Genomic DNA, 20559 nt, shown 5'->3' with positions numbered 1-20559 from the left:
CAGGAGGAACAAGACTTTTGGTCGTGAGAATACAGGGTTATAAATACAAAATCAAATAGGGGTAATGCAAGAGTAGGTTTAATAATGAATAAAAAAATAGGAGTGCGGGTAAGCTACTACAAACAGCATAGTGAAGGCATTATTAAGACCAAGTTAGACAAGAAGCCCACACCTACCACGGTAGTACAAGTTTATATGCCAACTAGCTCTGCAGATGACAAAGAAATTGAAGAAATGTATGATGAATTAAAAGAATTTATTCAGATAGTGAAGGGAGACGAAAATTTAATAGTCATGGGTGACTGGAGTTCGTCAGTAGGAAAAGGGAGAGAAGGAAACGTAGTAGGTGAATATGGATTGGGGCTATGAAATGATAGAGGATGCCGTCTGGTAGAATTTTGCACAGAGCACAATTTAATCATAGTTAACACTTGGTTCAAGAATCATAAAAGAAGGTTGTATACATGGAAGAAGCCTGGACATACTAAAAGGTTTCAGATAGATTATATAATGGTAAGACAGAGATTTAGGAACCAGGTTCTAAATAGTAAGACATTTCCAGGGGCAGATGTGGACTCTGATCACGATCTATTGGTTATGAACTGTAGATTAAAACTGAAGAAACTGCAAAAAAGATGGGAATTTAAAGAGATGGGACTGGACTCTAATCACGATCTATTGGTTATGAACTGTAGATTAAAACTGAAGAAACTGCAAAAAAGATGGGAATTTAAAGAGATGGGACTGGATAAACTGAAAGAACCAGAGGTTGTACAGAGTTTCAGGGAGAGCATGAGGCAGCAATTGACAGGAATGGGGGAAAGAAATACAGTAGAAGAAGAATGGGTAGCTCTGAGGGATGAAGTAGTGAAGGCAGCAGAGGATCAAATAGGTAAAAAGACTAGGGCTAGTAAACATCCTTGGGTAACAGAAGAAATATTGAATTTAATTGATGAAAGGAGAAAATATAAATATGCAGTAAATGAAGCAGGCAAAAAGGAAACAAACGCCTCAAAAATGAGATCAACAGGAAGTGCAAAATCGTTAAGCCGGGATGGCTAGAGGACAAATGTAAGGATGTAGAGGCTTATCGTACTAGGGGTGAGATAGATACTGCCTACAGGAAAATTAAAGAGACCCTTGGGGAAAAGAGAACCACTTGCATGAATATCAAGAGCTCAGATGGAAACCCAGTTCTAAGCAAAGAAGGGAAAGCAGAAAGGTGGAAGGAGTACATAGAGTGTCTATGCAAGGGCGATGTACTTCAGGGCACTATTATGGAAATGGAAGAGGATGTAGAGGAAGATGAAATGGGAGATGTGATACTGCGTGAAGAGTTTGACAGAGTACTGAAAGACCTAAGTCGAAACAAGGCCCCGGGAGAAGACAACATTCCATTAGAACTACTGACAGCCTTGGGTGAGCCAGTCCTAACAAAACTCTATCATCTGGTGAGCAAAATGTATGATACAGGCGAAATACCCTCAGACTTCAAGAAGAATATAATAATTCCAATCCCAAAGAAAGCAGGTGTTGACAGATGTGAAAATTACCGAACTATCAGTTTAATAAGTCACAGATGCAAAATATTAACGCGAATTCTTTACAGACGAATGGAAAAACTGGTAGAAGCCGACCTCGGGGAAGATCAGTTTGGATTCCGCAGAAATGTTGGAACACGTGAGGCCATACTGACCCTACGACTTATCTTAGAAGCTAGATTAAGAAAGGGCAAACCTACGTTTCTAGCATTTGTAGACTTCGAGAAAGCTTTTGACAATGTTGACAGGAATACTCTCTTTCAAACTCTAAAGGTGGCAGGGGTAAAATACAGGGAGGGAAAGGCTATTTACAACTTGCACAGAAACCAGATGGCAGTTATAAGAGTCGAGGGACATGAAAGGGAAGCAGTGGTTGGGAAGGGAGTGAGACAGGATTGTACCCTCTCCCCGATGTTGTTCAATCTGTATATTAGGCAAGCAGTAAAGAAAAGAAAAGAAAAATTTGAAGTAGGTATTAAAATCCATGGAGAAGAAATAAAAACTTTGAGGTTCGCCGATGACATTGTAATTCTTTCAGAGACAGCAAAGGACTTGGAAGAGCAGTGAATGGAATGGATAGTGTCATGAAAGGAGGGTATAAGATGAACATCAACAAAAGCAAAACGAGGGTAATGGAATGTAGTCGAATTAAATCGGGTGATGCTGAGGGAATTAGATTAGGAAATGAGGCACTTAAAGTAATAAAGGAGTTTTGCTCTTTGGGGAGCAAAATAACTGATGATGGTCGAAGTAGAGAGGATATAAAGTGTAGACTGGCAAAGGCAAGGAAAGCGTTTCTGAAGAAGAGAAATTTGTTAACATCGAGTATAGATTTAAGTGTCAGGAAGTCGTTTCTGAAAGTATTTGTATGGAGTGTAGCCATGTATGGAAGTGAAACATGGACGGTAAGTAGTTTGGACAAGAAGAGAATAGAAGCTTTCGAAACGTGGTGCTACAGAAGAATGCTGAAGATTAGATGGGTAGATCACATAACTGATGAGGAGGTATTGAACAGAATTGGAGGGAACAGGAGTTTGTGACACAACTTGACTAGAGGAAGGGATCGATTTGTAGGACATGTTCTGAGGTATCAAGGGATCACCAATTTAGTATTGGAGGGCAGCGTGGAGGGTAAAAATCGTAGAGGGATACCAAGAGATGAATACACTAAGCAGATTCAGAAGGATGTAGGTTGCAGGACGTACTGGGAGATGAAGCGGCTTGCACAGGATAGAGTAGCATGGACAGTTGCATCAAACCAGTCTCAGGACTGAAGACCACAACAACAGCACAATTGAAATATAAGCTCCCTCAGTTAAGTAATTTCTGAGCTTTATAGTTCCTTGTATTTCTGATGATTCATTATACATAAAAATAGAGTTTTACAACATAACAAAAACAATTCAATTACAGACTTTACCTCTGACCAAAATGAAGAATAAATTTAATGCCTGAAGCCCTTAAATATGTTCGTTAAAGACAAAATTTCATATCTGACATCATCATAGATGAAAGATACAAGTGATTTATTATTACTTAGAAAAACAAAAACAATAAGCGAGTATTAGCTTCCAATTCAATAACTTCTGTCTAACCTGTCTTTCATTATAATATTTGACACACTACTTTATTGCTATAGCGTTGTTTTTCTCTTGAACTAAGTTACTACTGGGCCACAGCGAGAAAAACGATACTAGTACCATCCAGCTGTGAGTGGCAGCACTCTTTGGAAATACAGTGAAGACTTACGCAATGGGTATGATGAAGTGTACGCATTCGCCAACCAGAAACGAATGTCCTGTATGTATAGATATGGAATTTCAGTAAAATATATTTGGTGACATTATCTTCCATTTGAGATATCATAAGTCTCTGCATCTATTGGAGTTTGTAACTGTGGTTTATTGTTGGCTGCGAAAATTGTCATTCTTAATCGGTGCGGTATCTCCGTTAATAAATGTCGTACAGAGTGTTTTGAAAAGTCGCTGAACTTTCCTCGTCGAGACAAGTAAAATAATGTATTTTTAATTTTCTGTAAATGTATTACACCTCAAAAAAATTAATATTATTCGGAAAACAATGTGCTTTCAGTCAAGCTTTCTCAGTCATCCCAGTCCATACTGTTCGCCTAAGCCTGTCAATGGGTTTACCTGCTTTCACTGTTCCTGGAAATGTTTTCTCCCCACACAATTCCGTACACTGGTTGCAACTTTTGGTGCTATGCCTTGAGACCAGCTGTTACTAAACTCCACCTTCGCGTTAGTTTCTCGAAAAAAGACCTATCGGATCTTAACTGCATTCTGTCAAGATTTTAGCTAGCTACCATTAGTAATCTCACAACATCACACTTAGAATGTTCAGATATCACAATAAATGATTAACTTCATCCATCTCCACTTGTGTACTTTGCAAATCATGCGAAATGCATTGCCATTATCTCGCGCATTCTATCAGTTTTACCCTGTTAGAAGCTTCATTTCCATCTGCTCACCTTAGCTGGCTTCGAACAGAACATTAAAGGTTAGATTACATTAATATTTTTTTCATAGGTTATGAATAGAACACTTTGTAATGATGTGAAACTTGTCAGTTTAGAAAAAGGTTTCTTTACACGCCACAATTCAAACTTTTTTTAAGTTGTGGGATTAATAATTTATATCTAAAAATTCATCCACTGAGTAAAAGGTGTTGTCAACCAGAAATTCTCTTAATTTGCTTTTAAATGTTGGTTGGCTATCTGCCAGATTTTAATACTGTTTGGTAAGTGACCACATAATTTTTTGGCAGCATAATTCTCCCCCTTCTGTGTCAAAGTTAGATGTAACCCAAACTAGTGAATATCAGCCTTTCTCCTAACGTTGTAGCTATGCGCATTGTTATTGGTTTTGAACTGATATGCGTTACTAAATAACGAATTTCGTACATGAATATGTATATATATTGTGGAGCTACTGTGAGTATCCCATATTCCTTAAATAAATGTCTACAAGATGAGATTGGTTGGGCTCCAGGAATTATTCTGACTGCATTTTTTGTGCAGCGAATACTTTTTTCCTTAATGATGAATTATCTCAAAATATGATGCCATACTAAATCAGTGAATGAAAAGAGGCACAGTAAGCCATTTTACACACATATTTATCGCCAAAATATGCAATAACCCTAATAGCATAAGTAGATGCACTCAAACGTTTCAGCAGATTATCAATGTGTTTCTTCCAGTTCAATCTTACATCAATGCATACACCCAATAATTTGGTATAATCTGCCTTTGCTACAGGCTTCTGTTCGAACTTCATATTTATTAATGGTGTTGTGTCATATACTTCACAGAATTGTATATACTGTATTTAATCAAAACTTAATGAGAGTCCTGTTGCAGAGTACCACTTAATAATTTTCTGAATGAGATTATTTAAAATTTCCTCAGTTATTTCTTCTTCGTTGGGTATGATAGCTACACTTATATTACCAGTAAAGAGAACTAGCTTTGCATCTTTGTGCATATAGAGTGGCAAGTCATTAATATACAGGGTGTTACAAAAAGGTACCGCCATACTTTCAGGAAACATTCCTCACACACAAAGAAAGAAAATACGTTATGAGGACATGTGTCCGGAAACGCTTACTTTCCATGTTAGATCTCATTTTATTACTTCTCTTCAAATCACATTAATCATGGAATGGAAACACACAGCAACAGAACGTACCAGCGTGACTTCAAACACTTTGTTACCGGAAATGTTCAAAATGTCCTCCGTTAGCGAGGATACATGCATCCACCCTCCGTCGCATGGAATCCCTGATGCTCTGATGCAGCCCTGGGGTTGCGTAGACAAGAGCTTTCAAGTGCCCCCATAAATGAAAGTCAAGAGGGTTGAAGTCAGGAGAGCGTGGAGGCCATGGAATTGGTCCGCCTCTACCAATCCATCGGTCACCGAATCTGCTGTTGAGAAGTGTACGAACACTTCGACTGAAATGTGCAGGAGCTCCATCGTGCATGTACCACATGTTGTGTCGTACTTGTAAAGGCACATGTTCTAGCAGCACAGGTAGAGTATCCCGTGTGAAATCATGATAGCGTGCTCCATTGAGCGTAGGTGAAAGAACATAGGGCCAAATCAAGACATCACCAACAATGCCTGCCCAAACGTTCACAGAAAAATCTGTGTTGATGACGTGATTGCACAATTGCGTGCGGATTCTCGTCAGCCCACACATGTTGATTGTGAAAATTTACAATTTGATCACGTTGGAATGAAGTCTCATCCGTAAAGAGATCATTTGCACTGAAATGAGGATTGATACATTGTTGGATGAACCGTTCGCAGAAGTGTGCCCGTGGAGGCCAATCAGCTGCTGATAGTGCCTGCACACGCTGTTCACGGTACGGAAACAACTGGTTCTCCCGTAGCACTCTCCATACAGTGACGTGGTCAACGTTACCTTGTACAGCAGCAACTTCTCTGACGCTGACATTAGGGTTATCGTCAACTGCACGAAGCATTGCCTCGTCCATTGCAGGTGTCCTCGTTGTTCTAGGTCTTCCCCAGTCGCGAGTCATAGGCTGGAATGTTCAGTGCTCCCTAACACGCAGATCAATTGCTTCGAACATCTTCCTGTCGAGACACCTTCGTTCTGGAAATCTGTCTCGATACAAACGTACCGCGCCACGGCTATTGCCCGGTGCTAATCCATACATCAAATGGGTATCTGCCAACTCCGCATTTGTAAACATTGCACTGACTGCAAAACCACGTTCGTGATGAACACTAACCTGTTGATGCTACGTACTGATGTGCGTGATGCTAGTACTGTAGAGCAATGAGTCGCATGTCAACACAAGCACCGAAACCAACATTACCTTCTTTCAATTGGGCTAACTGGCGGTGAATCGAGGAAGTACAGTACATACTGACGAAACTAAAATGAGCTCTAACATGGAAATTAAGCGTTTCTGGACACATGTCCACATAACATCTTTTCTTTATTTGTGTGTGAGGAATGTTTCCTGAAAGTTTGGCCGTACCTTTTTGTAACACCATATATATATATATATATATATATATATATATATATATATATATATATATATATATATATATATATATATATATATATATATATGTGTGTGTGTGTGTGTGTGTGTGTGTGAGTTACTCAGAACCTATCTTCTTAGTTAACAGCCTACCTGCAAAACTAAGTGTCATTACCTGTAATTTGAAACAATTCCACCTCAGTTCCACAATACGAAATGTTTACAGCTACACTGAATTCCTTGGATGACTGTACACATATAAAAATTAGATATTTATAAATATTTTCTTACGTGTGATCAAACACATTTTAACCTATCTCAGCATCCTCTTCTCTCAGTTGTTCTCTTATTTCTTCTCCGTTCTTTGGTCCTGAGAGAATGCACTACTGGCCAACAAAATCGTGAAAACTGTAACACCGCTAAGGTGGCAGCAACAGATATCAAATTAGCATGAAGTGTACTATATGCAAGTGATCATCAATCAACACAACCACGCAAAGTATATAACGAAAAAGTAGGCAATAATTTTCTCATTCAGAAATCACATTTGAATGTTGGTTGTTAATTTTCTGATTCATAAATCAGATATGAATGTTGGTTGTGCGTGAGGAAATTGTGTTATGACACGTGTAAGAAGAAGGAACATCACATGGTGCCTGCCAGAATTCGACAGCAGTAGAATTATGGCCTGTCATTCTGTGACAGTGCTGCATGCATTGATCATCCGTTAAGATGAGACGACTGTAATACTACCATATTCAACGCCATAACAGACCTCAGCATCCCCATCTGACAAGCACCAGTTAGGAGAGATATAAAATGGTCACTCGGCTGTACAGGATCGTGCAGCCACGTCACATACGTTCAGTCAGGAAATGGCTTTGTTTACAGCTAGACAAGTATACAAAAGGAAAAAGCTACGACTAACTGAACACCACGGATTGACAGCTTGGTGACCATTGTTGTGGCTTCAATTGAGTGGCTGAGTGCGAGAGAGGTGTGCCGACTGTGGTGCCTGCAACCGCAGCAGTGAGAACCTGGCGCCTTTTCAGACGAGCCCCAGTTATGCATCCAACATCACGACAGACGTACCTGAATTTGGGGACTCTGTGAAGAACGAACGATATTACGTTACCTTTTTAATAGGCTCAGAACCCGGTTTGGTGGTACGTGGAGCCACTGTGTACGCACCATGATCACATTTGGTCTGATAGCCCATTTCATTTCTGGAATATTAAGGCAGGTCGCTGTGCCCTGTCTTCGAAGTCACGTTTTGTTCGAGAATGTAACGCAGATATTCGCATATCCAGGCATGTACTACGCGTCTTGCCAGTTTGATGTATGCTGCATGACACATTAAACGTACTGCTATTTTAACGGACAGCGGTGTATTTTTCCGGCGTGTAACAGTAAGATTACAAATTTCAAACAAAGTGCCTAAAGAGTAGCAGTGATTGTTAAAACAATGAAAATTGCGATTCAATTTTATGGCAGTTACACAACTATTTTCAGACAAATTTAATATTCATTATGAGGTGGCATCGTCAGCAGTATCGCCGAAATAATTCCTTCTAGCAGGTGTAAAACCCTTACAGAAAACGAACGACCTGTCTACATAAAAAAAATAATGGATGGAATTTAGGTGTTTCGAGGTGAGTAGTTCTGTGTTTACGTCGGAAAAGAATAAGTCTAGGCCCTCATTTGGGAGGAGGGAACAGGGCAGATAATGACTGACAGGTGAGGTAGATTTGTGAGATGATGCCATAGCGTCAGAGTGGAAGGCGATTGAAGTTGTGGTGTGAAAACTTGTAGAATGGTCGGGGAAAGTTGGACATGTTGGTAGAAGCTTAGGGCAAACGAGTATGAGAGACACAATAGGGTGTTTGGATTCAGTCCATAATAACTAATGTACTCACAGTGCGTTTGAAAAACATTTTTCACAAAAAAGTACACAAGTACCCTCATAAATACTGAACACATTTAGTGTGACAGTAAACCGGAATAACACGTCTGGTATGGGAACAGATATGTAAGGCCTTGGAAACATCTTTGCAACGTAAATATCGTTAGCAAAATCCATCCGTCGGACCTCGAACGCCACGTCAATACTGTTCAGCTTCAGACACCGGTCAGCAGTGACGCATATTCCCGTCAGATCACCGAAGCTGTCGGGCTTGGCGAGAACTTGGATGAGTGACCGTCCGAGTCTGCCGAGCGCTGTTTGCGAGCCGGGTGCACCCAGCTCTTCTGAGATCAGTTGAGGAGCTGCTTGACTCAGAAGCAGCGGTTCTGGTCACGAAAGCTGACAACGCCTAGGCCTAGAGCGTGTGCTGATCACATACCCTCCATATCCGCATCCCGTGACGCCTACCGACTGAGGACTATGGGCTGGTACGGTTGGGTCTTCCGAGGTCTATTTGGACGGAGTTTATATTAGTTGCAGTCACCAACCCCCAATAACATGTGAGAACCGGTCTTTCACCACAAAGCGTGAAAGGCGCAAAAACTGCTAATGAAGAAATAACAACAACACTGTCTCTATCAAATGCAGTTGTATTAAACTCTCATTTCATACATGTTAAAGTTATTGCGGAACATATACGATCAAACTAAATAGGGATAATGAAATATATTTTTTTCTATTGTTCCAGGGGTCGAAGAAAATGAGGCGTCGACACCACTCAGGAGCAGCTCGCCACGACGCTACGAGTAACTGTCTGCCAACGTTCTGCTCTCCGCTAGAGTTTCTCATCGTGTTATATCTGGCTGACTCTTTGTACGTGTGTCGTGGTTGTACTGTGTTTAACATATTACGAACACTCATTATTCATCGTGTCTCCTTCTACAAACAGAAAATCGAACTAGGTTCTGTAAAACAATAAAAATTTCGCCATAAAAAATACCTCTGTGAGTGTGTTCAGTGGAATATATGACATAAGTGAACATATTGCAACTGCGTTCTAGCCAAGTGTTAAAAGTACACTTATAAAAGGACAGACCCAAGCACAAACTGTTATAGGGTAACTAATGACGAACCATTATTAATGTTCACATGAGCCATACGTATTTGGTAATTGGTGATAAATTAGAAATTGTCGTGTTGAAACTGACTCACATTTAATAAATTCTGAAAACTGAAAAGTCATTGGTAATAGTAAAAATTAAGACAAATGCTTGTATAACTTTTGTAATGGAAATATATGTCTTTAAATTTAAAAAAATTCATTTAGCATAGCATTAAGTGAACATATCGTCTTATGAGGGTACAACTATTTTCATGGGCTGTACCATAACAGCAGGCGTTTGCATACCGTGACAAATGAATGTTTTCTAAGTTCTTCACAGCAAATGGATATTTCGCAATAAATTGTCAAAAGGAACAAAACCAAATCATTTCAAATGATGTCAGTGCTTTAAGCAGCCAATTATTTCAAACAACATAACGACTTGCAATGGACTGAAAAACGTGTTTCGCAGAAGAACAGTAGGAGAACCATTAATTACATCATAGTTAGGACTGAGGGAGCCACGCGGGTTAGGAAATCAGGAGGCATCACAGTGTTCACTCTTGACGTTTATGCCGGGCAGCTGTTGCAGCGTCGCTTTATGAGGAATAACTATATACTGGGAAACATACGTGTTGATTCAAAGTTCACAACTCCCTCGACCAAATGTACTGCGGGTAACTCAGTGACCAAATGTAATGACGATTTTGATACGAATACTTGGCAGCTCTATTGGAAAGTGATCCGTATACCGATTGTTTTGACCTCTTATTTTAAATGGTGTGGAAGTAAAGCCTACCTAAAATAAAAATTAGACATGTTGTTGTTGTTGTTTTGATCTTCAGTCCAAAGACGTTTGATGCAGCTCTCCACGTTACCCTATCCTGCGCTAGCTTCTTCATCTCCGAGTAACTGCTGCAACCTACACCCTTCTGAATCTGCTTACTGTATTCATCTCTTGTTATACCTCTACGATTTTTACCCTCCACGCCTCCATCCAGTGCTAAATTCGCGATCATTTGATGCCTCAGAACGTGTCCTACCAACCGATCTCTTCTTGTAGTCAAGTTGTGCCACAAATTCCTCTTCTCCCCAATTCTGTTCAGTACCCCCTCAATAGTTACATCGCCTACCCAGATGGGTAGCATTCTTCTTTAGCACCACATTTCAAAAGCTTCTATTCTCTTCTTGTCTAAACTGCCTATCTTCCATGTTTCACTTCCATACAAGGCTACTCTCCATACAATTACTTTCAGAAAAGACTTCCTAACAAATTTCTCTTTTTCAGAAACGCATTCCTTGCCATTGCAAGCCTACATTTTATATTCTCTCTACTTCGACCAACATCAGTTAATTTGCTCCCCAAACAGCAAAACTCATCTACTACTTTAAGTGTCTCATTTCCTAATCTGATCCCCTCAGCATCACCTGATTTAATCCGAACACATCCCATTATCCTCGTTTTGCTTTCGTTGATGTTCATGTTATGTGCTGCTATCAAAACACTGTCCATTCCGTTCAGTTGCTCTTCCAAGTCCTTTGCTGTCTCTGACAGAATTACAATGTCATCGTCAAATCCCAAGGTTTTTATTTCTTCTCCCTGGATTCTACCAGGCGGCTTTCTCTGTCATTTCTTACACCCACGGCGTATTCACCTACTACTTTTCCTTTCCATCCTTTTCCTACAGTCGAATTCCAGTCCCCCATTACTATTAAATTTTTGTCTCCCTTAACTAACTGAATAATTTCTTTTGTCCCATCATACATTTTTATTCAGTCTCTTGATCATCTGCGGAGCTTGTTGACATATAAAAACTTTTAAGACTGTGGTAGGCTTGCTCTTCGTGTCTGTATTGGCTACAATAATCCGTTCACTATGCTGTTTGTTCCAAGTTATCTGCTTCCCTACTTTTTATTCATTATTAAACCTACTCCTGAATTACCCCTACCTGATTTTGTATTTATAACCCTTTTTCTCCTGACCAGAAGTCTTGTTCCTCCCGCCACAATATGTAACTTTAACCCACACATTTCCGTTTTTTAATTTTCTAACCTACCTGCCCGATTAAGGGATCTGACGTTCTATGCTCCGATCCGTAGAACGTCGATTTGTTTCTCCTGATAACGACGTCCTCCTGGGCAGTCCCCACCTGGAGCTCCGAATGGGGGACTATTTAACCTCCGGAATATTTGACCCAAGAGGACGCCATCATAATTTAACCATGCAGTAAAGCTACATGCCGCCGGGAAAAACTACAGTGTAGTTTCCCCTTACTTTCAGCCGTTTGCAGTACCAGCACAACAATGCTGTTTTGCTTGATGTTACAAGGCCAGTTCAACAGTCATCCAGACTGTTGCACCTGCAACTACTGAAAAGGCTGCTTCCCCTCCTCAGGAATCACACGTTTGTCTGGCCTCTCAACAGGTACCCCTGTGTTTGCACCTACGGCACAGTTCAGTTACCACTATCGCTGAGGAATGCTAGCCTCCCCACCAACGGCAAGATCCATGGGGGCGGGGGGAGGGGGGGGGCCGCGTTGAGTGAGGAATTTCATAGTATTTAAATTTTTTTACATTAAGGTCACAGTGCAGTATTTACTTGGTTAAAATTTCATTTCGGTATCTATTAAAGTTTTTGCGTTAATGTATTTCAGAATATTAGGAAAAATACAGACCATGTCATCCAGGCCACATTAAGTGTCATATGAACATGCACACGTCTCCACCAGCATGGACAGTGCAACTATAATGCTGTATCTCCTGAGACGAAAAATAGTCTCCATAAAAATACGTTTCTAGTTTCTTTAAAAATATTTATTCATTTTTTTAGATTAAAACTATCACAGCGGTTGGATAACCTTGCCAAGGCAGCAAGATTGACTAAACTCTTTGTCAGACGATGCGGGTCTTAAGGCGTATTGTGTATTTCTCTTCATATATTGTTGGCGAATTAAGTCATCCGGAAATGGTTTCCTCCAGCTACAAGAGCTTAAGAACCCACACCTCGCGACAGGAGGTTAAAACATCTGTGCATCCCAATTCGAAAATGATGTATGGAAAAATCAACTTTCTGTTGAATCGAACTCACTTAAAACTCCAAAAATTGTATAAATTAAAGGGGTTAGAGATTTTGACAACTGAAGTTCGTGAGTTGGAGCGGACGCCGCCACCGGCAATTAGAAGCGAGGGAGCGTTGCTTCTGAGAGGTGAATTAACTTACTACAGCTGTATACTGAAAATTCAGCCGATTAAGTCCATATAAATCAGTTACTTCTACATTTTGTACGATTGCAAGATTAGTCGCGTCACTGTTTTGAAACAATGAATTTTTTTATATTTTAATTTTTGTGGTACGGTCCCCGAGAATAAAGCCTAGGTAGCGAGCGAGTGAATGCGCCTCTGGAGGCAGTCAACCTATCTGAACAGTTCCAGAAACTGATGAATGATAGCATATTCCACAACGACTGGATAACGGGAGATTTTAATTCGAAAGTAGGACAAGAACTGAAGAAGGGTTCTTCGTTAGGATACCTAGGATGCGATATCGTAAATGACAGAGGTTAGCTAATTTCGCAGAGAAGAATAACATGTTTGTCATTAAGATATTCCTCCAGGACAAAATTGACTTGTTAAGGACCAAATGGAAATAGCATTAAATTGTTTATATTTAAGCGCAAAACAAAGAAATTGTACAGAATTTGATGGTTCTTGGCAATACACGAATGGTGAATGGTCGTAGACTGGAGGGAATCAAAGTAAAAATAGATACAAAGGCAGAAGATTAAGGTTACGTTATCTATCCAAGTAAGTCCGAACGTGATCTTAATTAAGAAAAATGCGACCTCATATGTAATGTTTAGATCCATGAAACAAATTAACAACCCATTTGACTCTAAACATTTTGCAGGCTATTGCCTAGACAGAGAGTGCATAATTTACGAATTCACGCAACTATTTTTGATAGGCACAGCAAAAAAATTGAACTTAACTGAATCTGAGTAGGACTAGCAAATATCTCACCAAGCATGAAAGTGTGTAATGCAACGGTGCTAATAGACCCGCGCAGTGCTGTGGGGATAACAGATCACGTAACAGGTCACAAATGCGAGACGTCGAGTAAACCACAGTTTATTTACAACAAATAGCTGCGGCCGTGCCTGCTGCATCAACACCTACACTTACCTTTCACTCTGAAAAATCATGCAAAAAACGTGAAGTACACTGTTGACCCTAGCCGATGTTAATTTTGATGTTTATTGATTTCCTACTGCAACTAAATATTAACCAATTGCTGAATGAAAGTAACACATTTCACATGAGTGATCTTCCGCTGACTGCCTAGTGCGAGTCGGCACGAACTCTTCTGAATAGTAAAATGATTGGCAAGGAAAATTTTATACGAAAGAATACTTGTAGTTAAAATAAGAGAACTGATTTCACAAAAGTAATTAAATAGCAATGACATCTGTAATATTAGCGCTCAGAAAACACGTTCCACAGAATTCCAAAATCAAACAAAGCAGCATCACTACGAGTCACAAAGCGTTGGCAAATGGTCACTTTTAGCGAGCGTGACGGAATTTACTGTTCTACCATTAGGATGTATTAAGAACAGCAAGATTCTGTACAGGACCTCGAAATATAATCTACGCACAAAGACACAGATACCGGATGTCTACATGTGAAATGCGCGTCCAAATAATGTAAGTTACAGTAACTTCAACATGTGAATCGAGAAAATAGTTATGCGTGAGGCAAACGTTCTCTGTAAACGATTTACAAAATCGTACTGCACAAGCCAAACTGCAAATCGCGCCACATCATACAACAAACAGCAAGGTGCGGCATCAGAGCCCGAAATAAGTTTTATTCCAAGCACGCCAGGATGCAAAGTGTTTATTCAAACTCGCGATCCAGGATTGCTAGCGAGGTGGGCAGTGACCTGATAGGTCGGCTCAGCCTGAACGCAAAGCATATTTCCTCTACACCTCACAGACTGTCCAAAGGTGCCAAATTTGCTATCGATAAGCTGGGTAGAGAAATGTATCTTTAGAGTTAACCTATGGTGAAAAGACTTAATAGCGAAAGTAGCAAATTAAATATTCAAAGTTGCAAATGCAACAGCCAACTTTCCAAAGAAAGAAACCCGTCAGTCTGCAAGTCAAAACCGTACGTTCTGAGATTTCATTTAAAAACAGAATGTATTCTGACCTGAGCTACCGGAGTTGCGTGAGGCGTGCTTGCTTGTGTGAGGGTATAGTCTCTGTTTCTCTTTTTCTCATGAGGGCTGTGGCCTAAGGCTTTGTGTACGTGACATTTAATTGTTCCTGTCTGCGACTTGACGTCTCATCTTTACGGTAAGTCGTAATACATATTTTCCTACATTTTTGATATTCTTATTTGGAGTTTCCATTGTTTGATAAATAAAATCTGGCGAGTATCTGTGACATTCGTTATCAACTGAATGACTGAAATAAAAGCAAATTACGTTGTTTACAGGTAAAAATAATCCTCAAAATGATGCTTCCATTCACTTTTAAAGTGAAATTGATAGAATAACTATCTTTTCTACATTATATGTTTACACAACGTAACTCACAAAATTCGTTCTCATAATTTATAAGCAAAAACGGAAAATGGAAAATGTGTAAGTACTTCAGAGTATTATAAACTTTCATGAATATCACACAATGCGTGTTTCGTTACTAAAACAGTATCTAAATATTCAGTAGAAAAGGTAGCATCGGAAGATGTGCTTCATCACAATGGTCTAAATCTTGACCCGCTTCACAAGTATACTCTATGCACTATTTCAAAGACAATAAAGGCTTTATGTATTTTTTGACAGTCAGTAGTTGTAATTTGTGATTGGTAATGAAACTATAAATAACTGTAAGAAGACATTCAAACTATCGTAACTGTTTATTACTGGTAGCACGGCACATGAGTGAAAAACTAATTATTAGTAACTTAAAACCGAATAGAATCAGATGAACAATTAAAAACATCCTAAAATAGAAACCAGCGACAAGTCTGAAGAAATAATAGGATCATCTTTTTTTTTTTTTTGCATGCTCATGCACCTTCGGTTGACAATAGGACACTGGAAAATAAACTTCCACGCACTACTGCTGTGACACATGCATTTTCTATTTCTCTAGTTTTGCACATTATTAAACTTTCAGTACCAATGATACAGTTATCACAGTACCTGAACTTCCCAGACAGGCAGTCCAAAGTGAAAGAGACACCCTAGCACTGATTTTCTTGCCTTTACTTATTGGATATACTATAGTTGATGTGAAAAGAAAAATGTGTGAATAAATTAGTCAAACAGTCTTTAATAGGGGTACAACACTGGCAATCATTGAAAAACCTCCGACCACTGGAAATGAGGAAAATACCGAAATTTTGCTGCATGTCAAATGATGTTTTAATAACGGCTATAGCAGCCGTTAATGCAGCAGTAACGGGATCTTTTTTTAGCAAACTGTTATGTGGTTTTTTCGCCCATATGCAATGTTGTAAACAGTTCTGTTTCTTCTTTAGCGACTTTGAAACATGTAGAAACGCTCTAGAATAGAATACCTAGGATATTCTACGATAAATGTGAAAATAAAACCATTACAGTGTTTTTAATGTCCCATTTAGAAAGTATATTTCAGCTGTGATTGTATAGGGTCTTTGCTTTGTTTTGTGCACATTGTGAGTACTGAAAGAGCTTACTTTGTTTATTTCTACTCCATATCGAATCTGCTCATAAAAATGTATGAGTTTTTTTATTTTGTTCGGGTGCTACTACATACATGAACAATTTCATTACACTCAAAACTGCGATTCTTGTCTTTTACTCTGTAGCTGTCAGCGAAAATCCTTGTTTACGCAAGACACCTATTTCAGTTTTTGTTACATGGTCTCGAAATCAAAACCCAGTGCTCGATAATTAAGCATTGTGTACTTCGGTTATATCCCAACTCTTCTGAAGCTTAATTTTCCAGACACTGCAATGTAAATATTACAAAAGGATTACTGCATCTACGAAAAATTTCATGACCGCCTGTAGATGTCGTCAAATCATCCTGTCCACTAATCAACTAACACAGTTTTTAACTGTAATCGGGTAGCCGGTTCTATCGCATGATTTAGTTACATATAATTTCTTACCTTGAAATTAGATTTCCAACTTCTCCTCCCTAAACCCAGTTCTCCAATTTAGTTTCTCTCTTTTCTAAAGCTGACAGAAGTAAGCCATCGTAATTCAGCGGGAGTCCAGCTCCAAAACATGCCTCACTGGAAATAGAATTTCTCCAACAGTTCGTCAAATAATCGAGATGAAACTATTTCTTACGATCTTAAGTCCATGAATCTGATGTTCAGGCAACTTAAAGACGGTAATTCGAGAAGGTGATCTGGTATTGTTCTTGGACTCCATAATACAGCCTCATATATTATGTTCAAAGATATTTCTTATGATTACTTCCACACTGGAAGTATCAAATAAAATGCGAGAAAGGCTTTAGATTTAAACAGAGATTTTTGTTGATACGGTACATAGATGATAATCAGAAAATAAAAGGAACTAAGATAGGAATAAATCGACCTCCAGGAGCTATTAGGAAAAGTGATCCCTGATTATCAATAGAAGTGTATGCTGTTAAAGTGTTGGATGTGCCTTATCAAGTGAAAAAGTTAAGATTTGGGAATTTTGTATTAACAAAAATCTTCTCCTCGTAGGATAATAAAAAACACTCTCTTTCGAGACGTATATGACGCACATTACTTGTTACCTCCTCCTGAATAACCACTATATATAAAAATTAATCGAATTATTAGCAGTAAATTTTATCGTTAACACTGGAGCGAAGTAGATCATGGGAGCGTATTGTAGCACAAAGACTAATCAATGTGTTTGGAGAGATAAATCAGGCTATGTGCTTACGTTTACCCAACAGTCGAAAAGCGCAAAACGTTGAATTAGTAGAGAATATCGTTATACCCCATAATAATGGAATGCAAAGTAAAATTAGTTTTCTTTGTCATCATTTCAGTGGGGCAAAAATATGAATTATGAGTAATGTCTAAAAAAATCAAAAATTGACAACACTTGGATTCAATTACGTTTTAAGCAGAGGGATAGAAAATATTCATGCTAGTGCTGTGTGAAAACTACATGCTCATACTGATCAAAAAATCTGTATAAATTTAAAAAGACAGAAAATAGTTATCCAATAAAAAGTTATACCTCTTATTTAATAGATGGAGAGTTTTTTTCTGCTAATTATTACAATATTCGAAATCTCTCAGCGAAAACGGGACACTTTTTGTTCTTCTGCTTGACAAACAAGGAGAAGATCGACCGTTCCTGACAGATTAAAAATGAGTGTCGGATAGGGACTCTAATCTGGGGCCTTTGCCCTTTGTGAATGACGGTTCTACCTACTGAGCTACACATCGGCTACTGAAGAACGACCCTCACAACATGTCCTCCACCAGTACCTCATTTCCAACATTCTTAACTTCACAATGTTCTCCCACATATCATGTGGGGCTAGCACTCCCAGGAGGAAGGATAAGGAGAGGACTTGGCTTAGCCACGGCTTGCAGGATTGTTTCCAGAATTAATTTTCACTCTGTAGCGGAGTGAGTCCACATTGCATTGGGTTGATCGGGTAGTTTCTTGGTGAAGACACGTCACAGTCAATAGCATAAGGTTCATAAACTGAAATATGTAGATATTCATAAACTACGAACGATGAAACTTTTTCCCAAACTACAACATGGTGAAGTGATGCCGAGGACGGAAGTGCGCAGACGCGTGGACAGTTGTATGTTCAGAAAACATAGTTCTACACCCAAGAAGAATAGAAGGCGAAACCCTACATGTACTGAAGTTAGACATACTTGAGGTAGTGCTAGCGAGTTTTCCACGATTTTTTTCATTGTTACGGTGTCTTCTCATGTTACAGGTATTCTAAGCTAACAGAAAATGATATAGTATTATCATATGGAAAAAATTTAATTTTTTGTTCATAAAATATTCTTTTCCATCACGTTCGTGTATTACACCACGTAGTCACTCACATAACGTACGACGCGGTTTCTTGAATAAGTAATGCCTTAGTTATCTCCACAGACATCGACCGGAGTCGGCACTACGCAGGTCATCTTTAGTTCATTTTCAGAATTAGCGTTTCTGCATACGAAAAGAGGAGGCATTTCGCACAGTTCCTCCTTAGACTGTCGATTATGGACCATTCAAGCACTAAGTCTATGTCCGCAGATTGTATTAATATTCTTCGAAGAATCTTTCTGATAATGCAAACGACCGTGTTTCTCAGCGGAACCACACCTTAATGAAAATTTCTTTGTAAATAATTTTGTAACTTCTTTAATATGAAACGTATTCTTTATTCTGCCTAGTTGACAAGGGACTGTCTTTTAAACCTCCAATAAATCTTCGTCTTAATGCAAAAATTGCTTTTCCGTTTCACTAAAAAATAACGCATCAGTCTGATAGAATTTGTAATCTTAATCGTGTTGAGCCCACAACTGACACTAACTTTAATGATTAGTGGAAACCAACTCAGCTGTATTTGCATACATTTATTGTGTCGCGATCGGTTGCATTCCTTTGAACGTCTTCAGGTTGCTGAGTTGAGCTGAAGTTAAGACATAGTTGTCTTTAACATTACATACAACAGCCAGCCCTTCTGTGTCTTAAATTCAGCATAGCTCGGCAACCTCAAGACGTTCAACGGAATGAAACCGATCATGACACAATAAATTTGTAAAAGTACAGTTGGTGTGGTTTTCATTAATCATTAACAATAATAATGATGGGCCACAAATATTCTTTAACGGCACTGTTGCGTAACATCGAAATATACCAATTCAAACTGTTTTCTTCTTAAATGTCAGTTAACATCTGATTTGAGAATGTAAGAACAGTTAATCATTCAAGTACCTATTTTCTCTTTTATAATCAAACACATCTTTAATCTGAAATTGTTAATAAGTAAGCTTCACAAATTCTGTTGCAGCATGAAAACATCATGTAGTCATATTGTTCAGTGATTACTTTTGAATGACCACCAAGATCAAACATTCACTCTAGCAATAAAATGAAACTATTTTATGCTATTGTTCAACGTTATTCACTTCCAGAAAATTACGTTATCACTGTTTCTAATGATTCAAGATTCTAATTTACACTCATTTCAATTAAGCGAGATTTCAGTTCATTATGACTCGATTAACGTTTTCAAATTAATTTTCTCGCCGTTAACTTTAAAGTAGCGTTCATTTCTTAGAAAAGGTTGAAACAGAACACTTATAATACCATAAATGCGTCAGTCATTATCTCGAAGTAAGTTCCAGTGCAGCAAAGATGTTAGTCTTGTTCGTTGATATAGTTACTAGGCTAAACAATAAACGTAGTTAACAAATGTTTAACTAACACTCTTTTCTATTTACATTACGTTGACAAGACATTCAGTGCTCATATAAGCTCGAGACTTTCTTGTGAACTAACACATTCTCATATCCTCATTTCAAACATCAATCTCTGTATTATACACTGGTAATTACGACCCGACGGAGAGCGTCGCGGACCTTCAGCACTCTTGTGATTAGTAGCCCGCACTGCTGACTTGCAGTGTTGGTGGAAAACTTGTGTATAGCCTGCCTGGATCTCCTCCTTACAACGTGAAACAGACACAAATACCACATAAAAAAATTACATAATTAAATCACACCCGCAGAGCCATGTGAAACTTCCGCAATTTTATAGTTTTACGTAATGACAGTGTTTGGAATATATGTAGTCGTTGGGTAAGGGTAGTTGTGGGAAAGAAGAGAAAAAAAAACTTTAAAAATGAACTGAACGATGTGAAATAATAAGCATGATACTTCCTTGCATACACATTTCCCTGTATCCAAAACTGTGTTTTGTATTAGGAATGTCTGTCCCAGCTTG

The 20559-nt window shown here is 38.8% G+C and overlaps 1 protein-coding gene across 1 annotated transcript in view; it reads left to right on the top strand.

The window, feature by feature from the left end:
- LOC124766940 (glycine-rich cell wall structural protein 2-like) overlaps positions 1-9969 on the top strand; it is a 49633-nt gene extending 39664 nt beyond the window's left edge. The window contains exon 5 of the mRNA XM_047249147.1: positions 9231-9969. Coding sequence (XP_047105103.1) covers positions 9231-9246 — 16 coding nt within the window. The 3' untranslated portion in view covers positions 9247-9969. The remainder of the gene's footprint in view (positions 1-9230) is intronic.
- Positions 9970-20559: the final 10590 nt, after the last annotated feature.

The sequence above is a fragment of the Schistocerca piceifrons genome, chromosome 1, assembly GCF_021461385.2.
Source record: "Schistocerca piceifrons isolate TAMUIC-IGC-003096 chromosome 1, iqSchPice1.1, whole genome shotgun sequence".
NCBI classification, from domain to species: Eukaryota; Metazoa; Arthropoda; class Insecta; order Orthoptera; family Acrididae; genus Schistocerca; species Schistocerca piceifrons.
Note: the sequence above shows the minus strand (reverse complement) of the source record. Positions and strands in the feature narration are given on the sequence as shown.